The following is a 22,490-nucleotide window of genomic DNA, read 5'->3' as shown; positions in this document are numbered from 1 at the left end:
TCATAGCCCAGTTAATAGAACGTCGGCCTCATACAACAATTTATTTTACTTATGACATCTGTGCCTGTGGATCTACAATCCTAAATTATCTTCAACCCTTAATTACTCAACATAAATGAGCAATTTGAACAAAACTGAACTCCAATCCAAGACAGCACTTGGCACTCTTATTGAAATCCTTGAATATGTTAAATGTCAAATCACCACAAACACTCTCAAGTATACGCTGTACATATAAAACTTTGAATTACAATACTAATCCTTAAATTTAATTCTTCCTATAACAGAACTCATGAGCAGCATACCAGAAACAAATATCTACAGTATTTGATGTGTCATAAGTGAGACTAACTAAAGCAGAAATGCTGTGCAAATTAAGGGTCCTAAACTGTGGAATGACCTCCAAATTGAGATTTAAAAATAGTATCTCTTTCAAAAAGTTTAAAAAATAAATTAAGAAATACCTAATTAACATTAATCACTGTGCTGCGCCAACCGAGAAAACTCGGTCGGTTGGAACTGCGCCAACCGAGAAAACACCTTTGGAATATTTCGTACCCATTCAAAAAGCTTGAGTGGTAGGTTGTGTACAAAATGGACTCTTAGGACTTCCAGTGAGAGGCAGCCATCTTGAAAAAAATTCCCAGAATGTCCTAGGGCTGCTGGCTGGGTTTGTACTGAGTGAGCAACCATGGGTGGCGCACGCGCCTCTGGCTCCCAAACATCTGTCCGACGCGATGTTGAAAGATTGCGCTCTGTCGGTGAAATTCGGACCTTATTGTTTGAAGAATATAAGGGTCATGATATTGTTGAAGATAGGCGCAATAAAGACCTAACACAAAGGTCGGATGCAAGTGATACAGCACCGATGAGGATGATACAGCGAGCGTATCCAGTTGTAGCTCTGAGCGCCACCCTAACCCACCTATGCCATCTCTAATTTATATAGATGATACATAGATGAATCGTTTTCTGGGTTCAGTGATGATGCATTTGATACAAGTAGCATAGATGAACAGTGTTAGCGGCTTCCATGGTGGTGTTTTCCAAAGATATTTTCAAGAATAGCTGAATCTCTTCTAGAATGGCTTAATCTCTTCCTGATTGACTGACACTCTTTGAGAATGACTGAATCTCTTCCAGTGAGGGGCCTTACAAAGCAATCTTTTCAAGACTACCTTACAAATTGATATTTTCCCCATAATCTTTTCAAGACTATCTTACACTTTACAAGCTTGGCTACATACTGCCTATAAGTACTAAAGCCAAGGGTGTACGTGAGTGCGTTATTTGCAAGCACACAGAACGAAGGAACAGGAAGCGAAAACTTATCTGTTCCTGGTGCAACGAGAGCGAAGTCGCGCTGTGTACCATGGAGTACTTCATTGATTATTACTCACTTCCGATGTACTGAGTATGTAATACAGTGTGTTACTGTGTAAATAGTGTGTGAAACTGTACATATTGTAATGTTATTGAATTTTTAACAAATACTATTGTGACAATAAACATTTATTGTGGATACATTACTGACACATGTATCACAGTTCCATGGAACATTATGAACATTCTACTGTACATATATATATATATTTTAAAGGACACAAATATGCATCATATACGATAAAAAAAACAAATAAAACCGCACTGAAAATACATAGAACAAATAATTGAAAATATATTTGTGGCAACTCGCGGTGCTTCAATGGCCCACACAACTGTATCTGGGAGCTTCACACACGGGCGACCTGCCGGTGGCACCCCCCTTCTCCATGTCCCCACAACCAAAGTAAGTAGAATTATTTAGTGTTTTTTTACATGTTAAAAGTCCATATATATTATATTCTACGATCAATCAAACAGTGTTTTTGCTGTTATTACACTATATACACACACAGTGTATATACCCATCTACGTATATGTTCAAAATAACAATCCACTAAGTTGGTATGGTGAGTCCAAACAAGAGTGGCTGCCACACACAGTCAACTGATGCTACCTTCCTCCCGCCTCACCAAAATTCCTCCTCCCACAATACTATGCACAGCACTAATTATCACCACAAATCCTGCTATTATCAGAATCCTGGTCACTAAATCCTGTAAATGAATAATTCACCACAAGTTTATTTTGTAAAGGAACATGAGAAGTCGTTTGAAGATTCCTAGATGGACGAAATAATGGCAGTGTGCCATAGCTAGTGCTGTGAACATCTTGAACAGCATTGATTCACTGATATCTGAACACTGTACACAGTCTTTATCACAGTCAGGTTCTTCTGCAATACTATCATCGCTAAATAATACTGGTTACATATATATTTTGACATTATTAGGCAATGCTGTGGTCACTAGCTGAACAGCAATGCTGTTAGCTCATGCTGCATGCACCAGGCTTGGTTACTCACTCAGTTCTGAGGCTTTCACACCCGGGAATGTTGCCCATGAATTCTTTTTCCAAATTGGCGTCTGTTTAAGAGAGCCCTGAGGAAGCTGACATGAACCCCGTGTAGTCGGGTGTTTTGAATGCTATGCTATACCTATGAGATCCCTGAGGCGTGTTGCGCGCCACCCATCGAGAGCCTCAAGGCACATTGCATAGTGCAGTGGTTAATAGTTCAATTAACTTACTTTTTTGTTTGGGCCAAAGGACTAACAAACTTCAAACCAGATTTGATAGTGCTGGTCTATTGAAATTCAAAATACTGAACAGTTTGGAGAATGTTGATCCAGAGCACTTCTTTAAAAAGTTAAATATAACACATACAAGGAGTACTCTTCAATGCCTCATTGATTTGCCTAAGAACTGCCTCAAGCTCAACAAACCAAATTGTAGGATGGAAAACAACATATGCTTTTTCACTGAAAGATTGCAAATGCATGGAACAGCCTTCCCACCAAAGCTGAAAATGCTAAGACAATGCTGCATTTAAAAATTCAATTGGGTAAAAGTCATCAGGAAAATGAGGGGCCTTTGACAAGTTGCTGGCTTCCTGTTCTCATTGAAGCAACTATAAAAATGGTAGCCCTCAAGTAAATTCAGTTTGTTACCCCCATTAAGCTTAAAATTTACCAAATTATATTATGTCCAAAGCACTCTGCATGTTTGTGGATTTATATAAATTCCAATGTATACCTATGAAAACTACCTGTATTACAGGCTAGACTGCACTTCAAACTATGTTACTTAAGGAACAAGCACCACACTTCAAAACTGATCGCAACTTATTTGAAGTTTGCATCCAAAACCGCATCTTGCAACTAGGTACCTGGTTCCTCCTGGCTAGTGAATTACCCTTTACTCTCAGTAAAAAAAATCAGCGTTGAATGTAATGCAACGCCATTTTCTGGGTGAGCCCCAGAGGCTCCCCAGAGCTTACCAGGCTAATATGTATGAACCGAAGAACCGCACAGACCCAGCGTGGGACTAGAACAATACGACCCGACAGAGGGAAGAGAAAGAAGCATCCCCGTGAGCTCTGAACCCCCCCAGAGGAGGATCCACCCAATGCCACCACAGGCCAGAGGACATGACCCCGAACTGCCAACGAACTGTGGGACCAAGTGTGGGCAAACAGAGCCAGCCACTTCCCCAGCGCCCCGTCCATGGGGCAACTTGCGAAGTGACCGGCGTCATCGCCTAGAGAAAAAAATGTAAATAAAATAACAAAAAGAAAAGAAAAGCAAGAAGCTGACTTGCGAGGCCAATGCATAGAATTTTTTTTTTTTTTATTGTGCATCAATTTTTTAATAATATATCTTATTTAAACAGCTTGGTCCATTCAGTTTACAGTTCGATGAATTAGGTGCGAGGATGGGTTGATTTATCAGCATTCACCTGTGATGGCAAGAGAGGGCTTAAAAGGATTATGAGTTTTTATGACCACACAATTCTGTTGGTCATTCTGGACTAGATTGAGTGATCTCTACCTAGCACTTTATATGATCCTAAAGGAATGTTTGAATAGTACAATACCTTAAAAGTCAGTGTCAGAATATCATATTGCCCAAATTTTCACAATTTTGGTTTATCAACATTAAGATCTTACACGATGGGGCAACTGAATGATTTTGCTCAGAAAAGTGTTTTTCATATACACTCAATGCTTTATTTTTTAAAGCATAAAAGGTGAGCAACACTACATGTTAGGCTTATCCAAGTCCCCCAAGCTTACAGTAGATGACCTGTCCTATGATGCAACCCACAACAGTTGCCTAACTCCCAGGTATGTATTTATCACTAGGTGAATAGAGGCACCAGGTGTACAAAAAGATGCCCAACCATTTCTGTTCAGCCCAGGGATCGAACACAGGCTCCTCGGTTGTGAGTTGAGGTTGAGAGGACATAGAGGGTGAGTGAATGATAAAACAAGGAAAAGCTGATGATAAGATTTAAGGAAGCGTGTGTGTGTGTGTGTATGTGTAAAGGCAATGAAACTAATGTTGAGAGCGCAGTAATAAGCAGTGACATTAAAATCTATGGAAAATTCTGCATGGGCACTTCCATCATAATATAGAAGCTGCTACGTGTTCAGTAAAAATGTAAATCATGCTTTTAGTTGATTATTTACTAGTAGCAAGTTTTGCTACAAACAATATTAAATTGCCTTTTCATTAAAAATCTTACATTGGGAGAGGTAGCAGAGGCCAACAAAGGCAATAGACCTCCACATGCAATAATGAGGTTATCTGCCAGTTGCGAGATGAGGTGGACAGTGTTCACAACAAAGATGGCATTCTCGCTGTTGTTGACAAAGTCCAAAACACTTTTGGTTGAGTGGCTGCAAGAGAAAACATTGTTTTGATTTTAAACTGATCTATTACATCTCTTAACTAGGCAAAGTATTAGACCTACATCAATGAAAACAGTCATCCGAGACTAAGTTTACTTCTAAGTTATTTTTTGTATTCTCCTCACTCCACTCCCAGCTTCATGAGACATAAGAGGCTTCATGAGCTGGACCAGGCACACCATAACAGGAGGCTTTCAGACCTTTGTATCATTCCAGTTACCTCTTACAACAGGCAAAAAATTTGAAAACTCTCTCTATAAGGCTTAAAATCCCATTAAATTTTTGTAAAAACAAATGCATATTCAAAATATTATAAATGCAATTTATGATGAGGCATTCAACTGCTACCTCAAGGACACCTAAAAAAATGTGTATATAAAAATTTTAGACATCGTTTATGAAAATAAAATTATAAGCATAACAAGCACACAGAAGAAATTTACATGATACAGAATAGCAAATGTGTGTTAGCTATGTACTGTATGTTTGTTTTCCCTAGCAAATAATTTTGGATTTCCTTGTAGAGCTTCTATGCTACTACATTCTTCAAATATTTATCTGTAATTTCCTCTTTTTAGAACAGTATGTTTTTTATATTCTCTACAGATATTTCTGAGGTATTCTACTCAGATGCTCCCTAGAGCAAGCATGCTGAATGTCCAACTGGACATTCACGATAGTCAGGGCGGGATGACATTTTGCAGCGGTTCAGATGGGATAGTTTCAACATGCCTCTTCTGGGTCATACTGGTACTAGAGAGACATTAGAATAGAGCTTAATCCACACAAGAGTGACCATAGAAAGCATACCTATAAACACTCAAAACTTTTTCAAGTATTACATCACATCACATCACATCACATCACAAGGGCAACCACGTAGCATTCTGAACAATTGCTAGTTTAGAAAACAGTGATACCATGTAATGAGATCAAGCTCACACCCCTGGACTCTTCAGACACACACTACCAACTGAACCATGACTGAGCTCATCTTTAAGTTCAGTTAGTAGTGAGTGTGTATGTCAGAAAGTTCTGGGATGTGAAATTTATCCCATTACCTTCACTTAATATTTTCTCATAGATATATTACATTACTGTATTGTGATTTCATTATGTAACAGCTAGATTCCCAACTAGCCGGCACCTTTAATGTCCATCAGATACCAGCACCCAAGCCAACATCGTCTCCACTCTCAAGCCCTATCACATTCCTTCTGACATGTCTCTTATAGTGTTGGCAGGCCACTTATGTAACTTATATTTCTCCTTAGAAACCTTGATTTCATGTGCAGTGTGCTCATGCTGTGTATTTGTTTAGGTGGTAGATATTTTCAGAATGCTTCTCATGCATGTTAACAAGCGTTTTATGTCTTGTGGCCTAACTGACTGGTAATCCAGAGGTCCCGTTTTGTTTTGGCGAGTTTCGTGCTTAAGTTGTGGGTTATTCTTCTTGAAGTTTACCACTACAGTGAATTCATGGTTCATAGGTGCTTGACTACAGGATTAAACATTAATGTTAGGCACTCCTCAGGAACACTGTTTTTAGTAAGTAATTTCTTTACCCAATCTTTTATTGGGTAAATAAACCCAAACTTGGTCTCTCTTTGACCAAGTTGTTCATGACTTTGTATGTTTTTATATTTTGTCTTTTTCTAGTTTTTGTTTAGGTTACCTGCTACCCTTGCTTATTCAGATCTTGCAGCGAGACATAGTTACATTAATGTCGGCCAGTATTTCTCTCTTTGGCCCATAATATCAGGATTGAGAATATGGTGACCTCTTACTGGTTACAACTAGTTGCTTGCTACCTCCCAATGGGACCAATATCCAAGAGACCCATTAATTCAATACTGATAAAGTTGATTCAATGTTGAATTAACAGTTCTCTTGGATACTGTGCCCACTAGGCTGGTGCTTTTAGCCATAGTGAGTCACCTAATGGACTGGAAAACTGCTTTGTACAACCAGGTGGGGTGTCATATGCCTCTGCTACGGTCATATGATATGACTCTTGATGGGTTCAGAGTTGCTAAATATGACATCCAGGTGCTCTTGTTCATCCCCTTGAGACCCTGTATATTTTTTGTATCAGCCTAAATGTGATATGACAAGGCTGAGGATCTGGTAATTGCTTGGGTACTGCCATCCGATGGCAATCAGTCAGTTGGAAACATGCATTTTGGTCATAGTGCTACTTAGCAGTTCTAGTGATGCAAAATAGAGATTTAAAAGGACTTTGAGTGCTTATGGGTGTACTTTCCATGGTCAATCTGGGCTGAATTTGAACTTTTCTTCAGTGCCTCTTTAACAGCAGTATGATCCAACTACTAGGCTTTGAGGAGATCCCTGTTGAGCTAGTGCTCATCTTGCCTTGAGTATCTAAAGCCTGTACTGTACACTGAGACTGTCATTAAGCTTGCCATATTGAAACATACAAGGATCATGCTTGGAAAGTAGGTTTTCATATTCACTCAAAGCCTGATTTTTATCATCATTAGTTACTTAGTTTTTGGCTTCATGAAATGGACAGGCTTTTGGCCTTTAGTGAAAGAGAGTAGATGAATTCTCATTCCAAGCTCCTTGCCCTTTGATGCAATGGATATGGAGCTTTTTAAATTATTATTGTGCCATAAGAAGCTTGTCTACTGACATGAGATTTCTAACTTAACTACAGTAAAATTCTTGTCAAATAATATTGAGCTTTTCAATTAACTGCCATAATATTCTTGTCAACTAATAGCAAATTTCTTAACTGACAAAGTAAGATTCTTTTGAACTTAAAATCATTCTTGCATTTTACCTGTATTATTTAGCAACTTACAATAGACAGTAAAAGTATAGTGTACTGTATTATACTATGCTCCACATATTAATCATTATTGCTCACCCTATAACTGAACAGAATATATTTCACTTTACTGTCCACACATGCAACATACTTCTTGAAGCACTGTTCAAACTTTTACACAAAAGGAATGAACATTTAGAAAAGATATATATCAATATTTAAACAGTAAAGCAAATGCTATTAATGCTTTGTTTCATCATACCTTCTCCAAACCTGCATGTCAGTTTCTAAAGAAAAGAGAACATCTGATAGTAGTCTCTGATGGATATAAGACCAACGAAACTCAGGAATCCGGAAAGGCGGCCGTGTAGGTCCCGATGAGAATATTTGACGGGAATGTGACTGGGATGATCCAATCGAAGAACTTCTCGAAACAGATGCTGACTTGCGTTCTGAATCACCTAAGACAGTTGACATTGATCAGTATGAGAGCAGTTAATAGCATACTTCAAGAAATAAAGAGAATACTACAGTATATCTATAAGAGAAAATGACTTAACACTTTCACCCGGGCATGACGCAGCATTGCGTCATCCGTTTACTGTCGGTAATACCGGGGATGACGCAGCATTGCGTCATCCACTTTAAATAATCACCAAAAATCAGGTTTTTATCCGATTTTTTTGGGACTGGTTTTAAAATGTGTGTTTTAAAATGTCTTCCCATTTTCTTTGTTGAGCCTCGTGGCCCTCAGGTGGCTTGGCACATGCCGTGGGCCCATTGTTTTCGCTCCACTGTTGTGACCAATGTCGCCTCCCCTCGCATCTCAAACGTGTGAACATTTCGGCTATTTTCCGTGGCTATATTTCTTACTGCGGCTTTAGAAACTATCTACCCTTACTCCACGATGGATAGTGATCATGAACAAGGCCATTCCAGGAAGAAAATTGCGAAAGAAAGGCTTGAAAAGGGAGGGAATTGGGAGTGTAGCTGGAAGGCGTCTGAGCCCTCACTCCCGGCTAACGCGTGGCCCATCTTCAACTCGTCGGCGGTTGGAGCGTGACCAGGTTTTATATTTTATATGCTAATGTTCCTCTAGAGAATTCTATTGCAAACCCATTGAGACCAAAATGAAAGACCTAGGACAAAAATTGAGGTGACCAGAGTGAAAATAGTGAAAACATTTTATCGCGTTTGCGCGCTCCTGGGTAACTCATTCGCACTTTCTCTGCTGCGGGTAATTAGCCGGGCTTTTGGAGTTTATATGCATTTAGTGCTGTAGAAATTTCTATTGCGAACACAATGATACCAAATTTAATCTCGTAGGACGAGAATTAAGGTGACAAAGTTGAAGAGAGTATACACTTTTCAGAATTTACGCGCGCTCCCGTGACACCCTGGGTCCCATATCGCACTATTGAGGGGTGGCGTGCGGGGTGAGCGAAAGTGTTAATTTGCCCCAAAGTTGAAGGCCAGCCCCTTGGGGTTAACCACACCCAAATTTGAGGAGTTGGGGGTGTATGCGATAGATATAGGGTAGTTGGGTAGGCCAAAGTTAGGCTTTAAGATGCCATTGTCATGGAGTCAAATGTAAAATATGCAGTGTGATTCATGTGAAGTTTTAGTGATCATACGAAAGGAAAAGGGAAAAACAGAAGCAAGAGGAGAAAAGCACTCTTGAGATATCCATACAGCTGTTTAAGTGATTACTGAAGGGGTAGTAGGGGGAAAGGAAGGGGCTAGGATGATGGTAGAGATGAAAAGGGGGGTGGCCAAGGAAAGGTTAAGGGGAAAATTTTGTGAAGATGCAGAAAGGGAACAGGGAAAGAGCAGAGGAGGAAGAGGGTAAATGAGAGGAAAAATGAAGGGGTGTCAAGGGGAAGATGGAGAGATGATGTTAAGAGTGGGGAGCAAGGGAAAGAGGGTGGAAACAGAGGAAGAGATCCAGGTGCAACCAGATACCCATTCTATATAGAGATGGAAATGTCTGACTGAGGTTGGAGGGGAGTGGGGGGGTGGGAGGGAAGGGAGATGGGGTGAGGAGGGTAGGGGAAGCTGGAAAATGGGGAAGATTAGAAGGAAGATGGGAGGGGTGGGAATGGAAGATGGGAGAAGAGAGAGGAAAAAAGAAGAGGGGTGGAATGGGGGTTGGGGAGAGAGAGAGACTACCCTGGGTATGGCCAGGTATATATGGCAAAAATATATTTGAATTACAGGTATGTGAAAATTAATATTAAATGTTAAACAAATCTCCAACTTATTGGCTTCACCGTCGTGAAAGTTTCATCCCAATATTTTCAGAAATGGATTTTAAACAAATTTAGTTAAAAAGAAGAACATTTTGTTGATAAGGAGAACAGCTCCAATAAACTGGAAGCGAGGGATAACACAGTAATAAAGAGATACAAGAACCTGTCCGATGCACAAAGAAGAAGAATAATAGTTAGAAGTGCTCACAAAGTGGATATGTAGCTGGTGCCTTTATAGCATTGCCGAGTAATACATGATAACACAAATATTATTGAGTAAGTTTGTTATTATGCTCTATTTTGTTATATATCATACAAAAACATTGTCCAATGGTAATACCTGTTATTTTTACCAATGTCCACAATTTTTTTTTTTTAGGGGAGATTTTCTCTCTCTCTTTGTTTATTATCTGATTTTGTTGTAACCTCTACATCCTGGAGAATGCATACCCGTCCCTAACTATGTCAAGATAGAATTAAATTGATCAACAAATAAACCAGTCATAACTGGCCGAACTTGGGACTTTGAATTGTTTTTGGCCGATTTTTTCACGGATTTCAAACTCTATTTTCGCTGTTTTTTAGATTGCTTTGATGATTAGGGACCAGATTAGGGCTGTTTGAGTTATATAAAGTTTACCCTAAATATATCCCCTAAATCATTATAATTATCCCTATATTTTGTTTTATGGAGGTTATTTTTTCTTAACTTTATATCAACATATATTGACTACAACTTTCACATATTCGAGTACGAATGCCAAGCAATGTTTATTAAAATATACAAGTAAATTAATGAATTAATACTACCTTATACATTGTTGATAACTTCAACTTCAAGTACCTCTAAAACTAAAGTTTCAACATTGAGTCAACTTAAAAAAATCCAGTTTCTGACCGATTCTCACCATTTTTGCATATAGTGTGTGTGTCACTGTCTGTTCTACAATCCTATTAGAATGGATTTTTCATAAACTCCAAAAGTTTTGAGTTATAAATTTTGTTGTCTGAATTTGGTGCATATTTCAAATGCCATATTGACGATTTTTTTACAGTAAACTAAACTGAAAATCTATTTTCTAAATCTATTAAAATAAAGATCATATACTATTCTGAGAGCATAATAACACTTAATGAACAATTGGTGATATTCAATATTTTTGCAGCTATGAAGATCTGAAATTTTCAATATTAAATTTTATAGTTATTTTTAATTTTCTTGTTTTTCAAGTTACGTTGGTGATCATTTAGACAAAGTCGGAGTGATTATGCACAAAAAATTGGAAAGCGTTAGAACAAGTTTGAAAAATTTAACTTATGGTACCATCGGATCCCGTCGTATACAGTATATATATACATATACTGTATACCATGCACAGTTTAAGGGTTAAGGACCTGCCTGAAACACTATGCATGTTAGTGGCTTTGAAGCAATGCAACAATGCCAATGTTATTTACTCTCACAACCCAATGTACAGACTTGTATATAAATAAATAAATAAATAAATAAAAGACTGAACCCTAACAACAAGATCTGACTGAGATGACCTATAAAATGCAATGGTATTCAGCATGAGACGACATTTCACAAATAACTGCCAGAAATACATCAACATCCAACAATGAAGACACTGAGCCAAGTGCCAAAAGGTCCTGGAGTAAATGCCACACAAACTCACATTGGCAATGAAAAGAAACCCAGAAATAAGCATGGAAGAGATCTGCAACCTACCTTCCATACGCTCCACAGTACAATGCTTTAGAAAATCAAAATGCTAAGATCAGTGGATTACCAAAAGAATTTAACCTCAGTGTCTCTTGCACAAGTATAGATCTGAAAAGGAGACAGTTGAGGCAATAGGCAAGAAGTGCTGGGAACCAGGACAGAACCTACCACATGATAGGCATCAAGTAACATGACCTGCAAAGTTTCCCAACTTCAACTGGAAGTGAGCCAGCATCTTTAAATGGGGTAAACATAGATCATCTTTTAACAGTTGTAGCACAGTTGTAGCATATCCAATGCTACATTGGATATGCTACGATATCCAATGTAGCATTGCATATTGTAGCAAGAATGGAGTCACATATATAGGAAGCTTGAGTTTCAAAGTGAAGGAACATAGGTACATCTGCAGAGGGCCAAATGTGCTGTATGTCCTTATTAAAGACCTTGTCTATACCCCCATTCTGTCCCAAATGACAAAACTGCATGACTATCCATGAATTGAACTTCGACTTAGTACTGTAATTATATATCATCCACACAAGCTGAAATGCAGGCTATTTTGACTTGTTTGGAGGAAGAACAATGATGTTTGAAGACGACAATGATGTTTTTGTGTATGTCGATAGCCGAGGAGCACTTGATTCCTTAAACAGTCAAAATCCAGTCTTCATGTCCATAGTTAAGGATTGTAAGAGATGGATAAATGAGATACAGCTGAAAGGTCACAAAGTGAAATTCATGTGGATTCCATCTCATCTTGGAATAGTGTTCAACGAGGCGGATGACTTGGCCAAACGTGCCACATCAAAACCACAAGTTGACATTGAATGCGTTTTCATAATGAGATAAATAAGGAGCAAAATTAGAAATATTCAGGCACAGGCAGAAGTGGCAAGGAGAGGTATAATGTATGAGGGAAGCCAAAACATGCAACACTACATGTGTGTGAGTGAAAACACCCATTTCACTTACGGTAAAAGGAGAAATGCTTGGAGTGATTCTGTGCACATGCGGCTCAGGCTTGGGTACAAATATTACTGGGAATATGGAATAGGTGTTAATGATAATGACACCAAGTGTAAACTATGTGGTATGTTAAGGTGTCACACCCTCACCATTATGTTCTTGATTGCCCGTTTATTAATGTATATAGAAACACTGAGATAAGGACAGTTCCTGAACAAATAGTCTGGATGTGTCACAACGGAAAGATTGATGATATTCTGGAGAGATAAGAATTTTGCACCAAGATTGTAACCTTTTGTTGAATTGTCTGAATGTCTATTACAAATTGTCTGTGTACCTAGTCATAAAAGTATTTGTATGTCTGGTAACATACTGCATGTGTAAAGGAAGAAATGCATATGTTTCTCACTCAGAATGTCCCATAATATGTTGCTTGCTTGTGATGTATGTGTGTATATACACACACATGGGTGAATACTCATGTGTGGGTAATATGGGTATATACACACACACACACACACATGGGTGAAAACACTAGTACGCATCAAAAGAAATACTGTAAGCAGTAGTAGATGGCCGTCTGGGTAGAAAAACTTGACACTACACCCTGCAAAACTGCAAAATCAAACTCAGCACCAGGAGGTGATGCCATAACACCCTGACCAAGAGTCACAGCAAAGGAAAGAATCAACAAGCCTTTAAGACAAAGCCTCTATCCAATAAAAAAAACCAAGATGGGAGACTAGATAAAAGAGGCGCATACTAAACTAGCCTGTCAAAAGTGATGAGACCTAGTGAAAGCAACACTACACCCAGTAAGCAAAACCTAATGATGATGATGATGATAATTTTATCTTTATACAAGTACATACATTTCAAACATGATACAGTGAAGAATTCAGAGGTAACATGTACATTATATAAAACCACACCAAACCTTTTGGCATAATAGGAGTCCCAAAGCACCACCACTAAACAACAAGAGGAACCATACTGAAGATTATGCAGATGGCTCAGAGAAGATTGCTCTGAAATCAGAAAATCTTAACAATCAATGCTAGAGAAAGAAATTCTGAACAAAGCTGAAGCAGAGAGCAAAGACATGCAAATAAGAGGTAAACCACACACACAGTAAACATTAATGCATGGGAACCCCCCTCCTCCCCCACCACACAGCAAAGTCCCAAAAGCAATCAGCCAGGAAACCTTAATTGAATCAAGTCTCTACACAGCTGCATGTCAAGTGATTGAACACCAGGAAGCAAGTGAGGGGCTGCTAGCTATTCATAAGGCAAACTGCTTTAATTTCATATAAATATTCTTCATTTTCAGTGCTGGTAACTACTTTTCTTAGTCTAATAACCAAACCATTCTTTAGCAAATATAATTTTCTGGAACATGGGTCAAGAACTTCAGAAGTTTTGAAACCTTCCAAGTATGGAAGCTTGCAAAGGGATTTAGGTATTTCCAAAAGCATATTGTCTAATGAGTAATGCAATATTAGACAATAAACACATTGTCTAATGTGTAATGTTATATTCAGACATAACACGGTTGGTAATATATATATATTAATTATAAAAGAGAACAAGAGTACAACTGGAGAAATGCACCAGTTTCTTGCTTCAAATATTATTTTAATATTAGAATTAGAATTTTAATATTAAGATACTGTAATAGAATAACTATATATATTTCTAGTATATATACTGCATACACACACACTATAAACTCACTTTGTCTATCCTTCTCCCTCTCAAGCGTACTCTGACCAGCAAGAGATATTCCATGTCTCTTCAACCCTAAATCTACTTGGTCCTTGGTTAAATCTACTACATCACTGATTTTGACTGTCTCTTCTATATCCATAACCTTCTCTTCTTCTTTGTCCAAATGCTGTTCACAAGATAGAGCACCTTCAACCTTCATCTCTGTGCTGTCAACCATTTCTTCTTTACTTAGGTCTTCATCCCCAACTTCCTCAGTTTGTGACTCTTGGTCTTTAGGCTGGTCTTTGGAACTTGAATTGGAAAATTCCTCAGTTAATGACAATGACTCTGCTTCAACTTCTGGACAACTAATAGCAGCCACCAATGCAACATTTTGAGAGAATTGGTTGTGCTCCTGCTTCTCTGTTACCTGCTCCGTACCTGAGAAATTTGACATATCTTTAGAGGTGACTTCAACTTCGACACTAGAAGAAATTGGGTCTACTCTTCGTGGGGATTCTCTAGTCTCGTGAGTTAACGAACAAGATTCTTCTTTACTTGTAACACTTTGAACCTCTGTCTTAGTAGATGATTGTACATCTGGCATAGTGCAGTCTTGTACTTCTTTGTTTGACACTTGTACTTCTATGCTGGTCAGCTTTAGTGTATCTTCAGGCAAAATCTGACTAGTACTTTTAGTCAACGAGTCTTTTTTAGGAGTTTGAACAGCACTACTAACAGGACTAGAAGCTGGTGGGGAAGAGGCAGAAGAAGCAGTTGTTTGTACATTATCACAGGCTTGAACAGGTTTGGTAACTACATCATCAGAAACAGATACTTCCAACGTACTAATGTCCGACACCAACACATTAGACACTGGTATTTCTTTTACAACAGTATCATCACTTATACCTAATAAGGGATCTTCTAAGCTACTGTTTATATTTTCAGTTTCTAAATTGTCTATTACTATGTTCGTCTCCACTTTAGTCCCTGATTCTTGATCTTTAACTTCAAATACAGAAACACTTTGAACCTCACTAACATTAGGCTGCATGTCACTCTGTACATCACCGGCATCTTCCATTTTAATGGATATATTGTTTATCACATCAATAACTGGTATTTCTTCTTCCTCACCTCCCTTGGCTTCTCTCTCCTTCTCACATTTGTCCTTCTCATGGAGACTACCAGAGATGGTTGCAATCATCTCTTGTGGTGGTGGTGCAGGGATGGAAGCATCGCCAAACCCTGGACCCTGCTCCAATTCAGTGTCAATCTTTCCTACCTCACATTTTATTTCATCACCACACACATTTATCTCATCAATTTCCTCTATGTCATGAACACTTTCTTTGGTCTCTTCACTCTTTTCTTCATGCTTTTGAACTATTACATCAGCTTCTACTGAGGTGTCTACTCTGATTTCTTCTTTTTCTGTAGCAATTACCTTACCACTGTCTCCCAAGGCTTCACTATTCTCAACTTTCAAATCTGTTTTCCCTTCAGGCTCCAGCTTCTGTGTAACTTCTAGAGAAGAAAAAGTATTTAAAACTGAACTTTCTTCATCAGATGCTTCTTTCTTGTCCTCATCTTTCTTCTCTTCTTCTTCATCTGATTTATCATCCTCATTCTTACTGCCCTCCCCTTTCTTTGGGTTGTCAGCCTCATTTTCTTTAGCCACATCTTCAATTTTTACTCCCTCCTGTTCTTTTTCTTGTTTATCACTTTCTACTCTTTTAATTCTTTCCATTTCTATTTTCTCTTCACACTCTTCTATAGTCTTATTATCTAACGACTTGTTATCCACAACTTCAACCTCCACACTGCTATTATTTATTACTTCTATACTTTTGGTAACTTCTTCATTGTCTATACTATCTTTGTCCTCCTCAGCTTTAGCAGAAAATTCAATGATTTCCGTTGAATGTTCAGAAACAATATTTGTCGTTATTTTAGGAAGATGAGAAGGCAAATCTACACCATCATCTTTTCTCATAACTTCAAGAGACTGTTCTATCTCTGGTTGTCTTGTCCCTCGCAATTCATACCCTAGTATACTATCCTCTATTGTTTCTCTTCCTTCACTTGGGTCTTTGTATTGCTCATCATGATTTTCAACATCACTTCTTCTTTCTTGATTAGCCCTTGGTACTGACTCCATTTCAGTATCTTGAGGGAGATCGTGAACAGGTTCCGGTGTCACAGACATCTTTCCATTTTCAATGGCTGGTGTTTTTTCTACCTCAATCTGAAAAAAGGAAAAATTATCATTTAATGCATTTGATAATTTTGAACAAGTAAATAAATCTCCCCTGAAATAAATATGTCTTGTCTTATTTAAATCAGGAATGTATACAGCATGTCAATTATACACAAAACACAGCTCATTTTTATGATCTGAGAGTTATCCTATCTGTATTTTTTACCAAAAATAGCCAAATAGACCTACACAAACCCAACTTGCCTCTTGAAGGCTATGTTCATTAGTTCTGAAAAAGAATATATTTCCAATATTTGAATTTCCACTAAATGACTTTCCATCCATACAAGTCCAACACTTGTATCCCATGCATACAAATAATGATGTGCTCTGTGAGAAAACAGGCTTCCCAACATACAAGCTTTCTACTTAGAGCCAGCAAGTATAAATTGTAGAAATAGAACATTAAGGTTTTCATTGTAACAAACCAACCTCAGATCCGGATCCATTCCGGTACATCTCTGTGTTGACATAATATTGTTTACTTGCTGCTTGGTCCCACCCGGAGATTGTTGAGATGGGACGCTGCTGCCGGATTGCTGGATCAGTGATGTTGTCAGACCGATGCCGTTCATATTGTTCATACATCTGAGCAAACTGAAGCTTGAATTCCTCATAGGAAACCTGTTCAAAAATAAAGATGACTATATCTTTGTTTCATTTAACAATATTTAAAAAAAATATACAGAATTTGTATTGCATAAAAGATATAATTATACATGTTTTTTAAAATAATAAAGAGGTAATTAATAATATTTTATTTCTCACCTTGGAATGAACAATGGCCAAAGTATCAACCCACACCCTCCAACCACCATACTCAAATTTAATTGCATGATGAAGAAGCATTCGAAAGAGCGAGTAAACCATGTCACTAATCTTCTGTTCCTCCGTTGATCTAGGATGGATGTAAGCTAAAGCAATCAACCATTCCTGAAATTATAAATATTACATAAGATAAATATACAGTATTTAGCATTCTAGAAAATCATCTGAAAAGGCATTCCACATATCGAGTGGATATTATTTGACAGGCATTTACGGCTATCACAAAGATTTACCACCCTAGTTATTTAGACTAAGTGTTGTTTGTAAAATAAAAAATGGAGATTGTGGTGATGGATTCCCCTAAGTGGAGCAGATATGGTAACACTGTCCACTGATCAGAAGGTGGGGACTCGAGATAATGTCTTTTCTTTTGTGACCAATAAATTCTGACCTATAATCCCTAAGATCCTTATAGCATGATTCTTCAGTTAAACTGCTGCATATATCTCACATGTGTGTATTTATGTGTCATGGTTGAGCTACAGTGATACACATAAAGCTGTCTTTCATATGATCTCTGCTCGCTATGTGGAATATTAAAGGGGTAAAACTAGATAGTATTGTGGCACTCAGGGACTCCTATTTACCAATCTTAATGAATTGCTTATCTATCAAAATATACCTTGTCTATGTCTGTGTCAGCTCTTCAGCTTGTCTTAACTATTGCTGCTCATTTTTGACAGAAAAGAGAACATGCATTCTATTTTTGATACAGCTCGTGCAGGTACAAAGTGGTTACTGCAGCTCATAGCTGCAGTAATGGATAGCGCGCAGGACTCGTAATTCTGTGGCGCGGGTTCGATTCCCGCACGAGGCAGAAACAAATGGGCAAAGTTTCTTTCACCCTGAATGCCCCTGTTACCTAGCAATAAATAGGTACCTGGGAGTTAGTCAGCTGTCACGGGCTGCTTCCTGGGGGTGGAGGCCTGGTCGAGGACCGGGCCGCGGGGACACTAAAGCCCCGAAATCATCTCAAGATAACCTCAAGATAACCTCATGGTATGTCTCCGTCCACTTTTTGCAGTTTGTTGTAGTTTAGTTTGATAAGATTTTGAAATAGATTTCTCATTCTAACAGGATTTATTGTTAGTTGAAGCCTGTAAACGTTTTGAAGATCCTGCCTGCATGTGTGTTGTTTCTTTTCAAAGTGTGTTAATCCTTTCTTATGTTAATCTCTTCCTGTGTTTACTGTGATAATCCTTCCCTGTGTTAATCATATCCTGAGTTAACCTTTTCCCTGTGTTAGTCCTTTCCTAACTGTGTTTATCAACAACAGCAAGCCGCCGGCTTCCTGTCCTCGTCAAGGCCACTAGCGCTTGTGGCTCTGGTAAATCAAGGAACCTTACCTTACCTCAAGGTAAGGTAAGGTAAGGTTCCCTGATTTACCAGAGAGCCACAAGCGCTAGTGGCCTTGACGAGGACAGGAAGCCGGCGGCTTGTTGAAGGTAACTCCCATTTGCCTTAATATTCATTTCCAGGTGTATTTTAAAACCTAACAGTTTTTTGGCATTTGCGGCTTCAGTGGATAGGAGGTTCCATGGGTTTATAACCCTGTGGGTGAAAAAGCATCTCCTGGTCTCAGTCTATCATTGAGGTTTGTTGAGATTCAAACTGTTGCTCCTTGTTTGTGTTACATCTGACCTTTTGAAGAAATTATCAGGATCAACATCCTCCAACTTGTTCAGTATTTTAAAAGTTTCAATGAGATCCTCCTTGTCATGCCTGGTATGCAGTGTTGTTAGGCATGTGGCCCTCAACCATTCTTGATAACACAGATAACTTGGCTCTGGAATGACTTTTGTTGCTTGGTGTTGCACTTTCTCCAGAGCAGCTATGACCTTCCGAAGATGAAGTCACCATGCTTGGATACAATAATCCAAATGATAATTTTGTCTCCTCACCAGAGATATAGTTGAATCACTACCTTCTTTTTCTTAAAGCCAAAGGTATGCTTGATTATTCCGAGAGTTCCGTTAGCTTTTCTGACTGCTGCTCCCACCTGTTGTGCAACTTTTAGTGAGTGCTGGGTTTTGACTCCTAGGTCTTTTTCTTCATCAATCTGCTGTAATGTAATAGCATTGATTTGGTCGTTGTGGCGTGGGGTTTGGTAGGAGGCCTGATCGAGGACTGGGCCGCAGGGACATTGAGCCCCAAAATCATCGCAATGTAACCGCAACGCAAGGTGGGTTGTTAGGCCCCACATGCAAGGCCTTGCATTTGTCGATATTAAAAAGCATTTACCAGTCTTCTGACTATTTGTGGAGTTCATGTAGATTTCTTTGTAAGGCTTCAATATCATTATCATTACTCCTTTTACCATAAATTTTTGTGTCCTCTGCAAATTTGATCCTGTGGTTTGTAATATTCTCATCTATGTCATTAATGCATATGAGAAAAAGGGTTGGCCCCAAAATAAAACCCTGAAGTATCCTACTTACCACATTTCTCAAATCAAAACTTCGTTCCCATTTAGCATGACCCTTTTTTTTCTTTGTTTTAACCATTGTTTTATCCATTCTAGTATTTTACTATTTATTCTGTGGGCCTGTAATTTCCTTGCCAGTCCTTCATGTGGTACCTTATCAAAGCTTTAGCAAAATCTGTATATACTACATCCATTGGAGGGCCTTTGAGTAGCTGGTGACTGTTTCCAAAAATATGAGCACGTTTGTAAGGCAGGATCTATTTTTTAACAAACTCATCCCGCCAAACACACACCGAAACTACGACATTGGTACAACGTTCGAACAAGATTTAACACCTCCTAACCAGTTATAACAACCAATATAACAAGTTGTAACAACGTTCTAATACGTCATAAACACGTTAAGCCAAGATGTAACAACTTTATTACAAGTTGTAACAAGCAGAAAATAGAGACAGTTTCGGTTTGTGTTTCCAGGGATGTTGTGTCAACTGTACAAGATTGTTCACTAAATCATGATAAATGATTTCCTCCCTGCAAATCCTCTCCATGAGCTTGCAGATGTGTGATGTTAAGCTGATCAGCTGGTAATTTTCTGTTGAGCACTTTCTGCCTTTTTTTAAAAATACGTGCTTTATATGTTCTCTGTATTCCCTCTACTTCAGAAATCTCTTCTGCTCTGAAAGTGAAAGTGAGCACTAAGCAATACTCAAGACAAAACAGTACCAGTGATTTAAATAGTATAAGCAATGCTGTGGGATCCCTGAATTTGAATATTCTCATAATCCATCCTATCATTTTCCTGGCTGCTGCTTTATTTGCCTGGTTATGTTCATTAAATGTCAAGTCGTCAGACATCATAATTCCCAGATCTTTTACATGTTGCTTTCCTTCTATAAGTTTTATTGTGTCCTGTACCCTGTTTTTCTTTTAAGTTTCTTGTTTCCACCATATCTAAGCACCTGGAACTTATCAGTATTAAACATCATGTTATTTTCTGTTGCTCAATCGATGACTTTATTAATATTGGCTTGAAGTTTTTCAGTGTCTTCTACACAGGAAATTTTCATACTGATTTTTTTGCATCTGCATAGGATGACACGAAGCTGTGACAAGTATTTTTGTCTATATCCAAGATAAGTGAGAAAGAGTAGTAGTACAAGGACTCTGCCCTGGGATGCAGAGCTTTTCACTGCACTTGAACTTGCTCTTATTTAATTGACTATTACTCTTTGCATTTTGACAAAGTTGAAAATCCAACACACCACTATACCTCATTATTCCTAATGATCTTATTTTATGGGTTAATGCTCCATTCCTACCTACCTACCTGTTGATGATTCCGAGGATCAACATCCCTGTGGCCCGATCTCTGACCGGGCCTCATCGTTGCTGGTCTGATCAACCAAGCTGTTTGATGAGGCTGCTCGCAGCCTGACGTAAGAGAGACTGCCTGGTTGATCAGGTATCCTTTGAAGGTGCTTGTCAAGTTCTCTTTTGAACACTGCAAGAGGTCAGCCAGTTATGCCCGTATGTGTAGGGAAGGAGTGCTGAAAAGTCTTCAGCTTTTGATGTAGATCGAGTTCTCTCTCAGCATGCCTACTGCACCTCTGTTTTTCAATGGGGTTACCTTGCATATCCTGCCATGCCTTCTGGTCTTGTGTGGTGTTATTTCTATGTGCAACTTTGAAACCAGTCCTTCTAATATTTTCCAAGATTAAATTATTATGTATCTCTCACACCTGCACTTTAGAAAATATAGATTTAACATTTTTAGGGGGTCCCAATAATTTAGATGTTTTATTGAGTGGATTCTAGAGGTAAAAGATCTTTGCACTCTCCAAGTCAGCAGTTTCTCCAGCTTTGAATGGGGCCGTTAGTGTGCAACAATATTCCTGATCCAACTCAGGCATTACGCTAAGTAACCTCAGATTTTCCAATTGTTTACAGTTATCTGGCCAGAGCTCATACAGTAATTCATCTTGTAAGCATTTTGTGTGCAATAACACCAAGGTTGAATTTATCAAATGCCTTGGCATAAAGTCTGTGTATACAACATCTGCATTTTGTTTTTGTTTTAATGCTAATTCTCCAGGGAAATGTGGTTATCATCGTCTAGGTTTTATGCAAATGATGTCATCTGGTTATAATACATATAGAGTCTGCTATCACTATTAACTGCTTATTATCAATGAGGTTATTTTGTATCACAAGTAGTAGGATTATCATCAAACCACAATCTATTGGTTCCCACCAGAATTTGAATGCATTTTTGGCCAGCATTACCACAGACAAGAGCTGCAAATGAATGAATTGCAAAATACTTCCTTTGAGCTGTGCTATAAACAGATTCACATGCAATATATGCATGCATATTACACTGCAGGCCTATATACAGTGCTCAATCACTCTTTTTGTAAATTACTGTACATGTAACTAGATAGAGTTATTCTAGACAGTGTGAAACTACAGTGAAATAGCAAACACAAAAACCATCTAACAATTTTGCAAAGTGGTAGACATTTGGAACAAGATAAGTGAGGTGGTTATCTTGAGGTTATCTTGAGATGATTTCGGGGCTTTAGTGTCCCCGCGGCCCGGTCCTCGACCAGGCCTCCACCCCCAGGAAGTAGCCCGTGACAGCTGACTAACTCCCAGGTACCTATTTACTGCTAGGTAACAGGGGCATTCAGGGTGAAAGAAACTTTTGCCCATTTGTTTCTGCCTCGTGCGGGAAT

At 38.5% G+C, this 22,490-nt stretch overlaps 1 protein-coding gene across 1 annotated transcript in view; it reads right to left on the bottom strand.

Moving 5' to 3' along the window:
* rg (A kinase anchor protein rugose) overlaps window positions 1–22,490 on the bottom strand; it is a 246,574-nt gene that overhangs the window by 112,962 nt on the left and 111,122 nt on the right. The window contains exons 14-18 of the mRNA XM_069339474.1: window positions 17,268–17,432; window positions 16,932–17,123; window positions 14,264–16,487; window positions 7,846–8,044; window positions 4,627–4,780 (exon numbers count right to left, since the gene is read on the bottom strand). Coding sequence (XP_069195575.1) covers window positions 4,627–4,780; window positions 7,846–8,044; window positions 14,264–16,487; window positions 16,932–17,123; window positions 17,268–17,432 — 2,934 coding nt within the window. The remainder of the gene's footprint in view (window positions 1–4,626; window positions 4,781–7,845; window positions 8,045–14,263; window positions 16,488–16,931; window positions 17,124–17,267; window positions 17,433–22,490) is intronic.

The sequence above is a fragment of the Procambarus clarkii genome, chromosome 41 (assembly GCF_040958095.1).
Source record: "Procambarus clarkii isolate CNS0578487 chromosome 41, FALCON_Pclarkii_2.0, whole genome shotgun sequence".
Classification (NCBI taxonomy): domain Eukaryota; kingdom Metazoa; phylum Arthropoda; class Malacostraca; order Decapoda; family Cambaridae; genus Procambarus; species Procambarus clarkii.
This window is presented reverse-complemented; position numbering and strand designations above follow the sequence as displayed.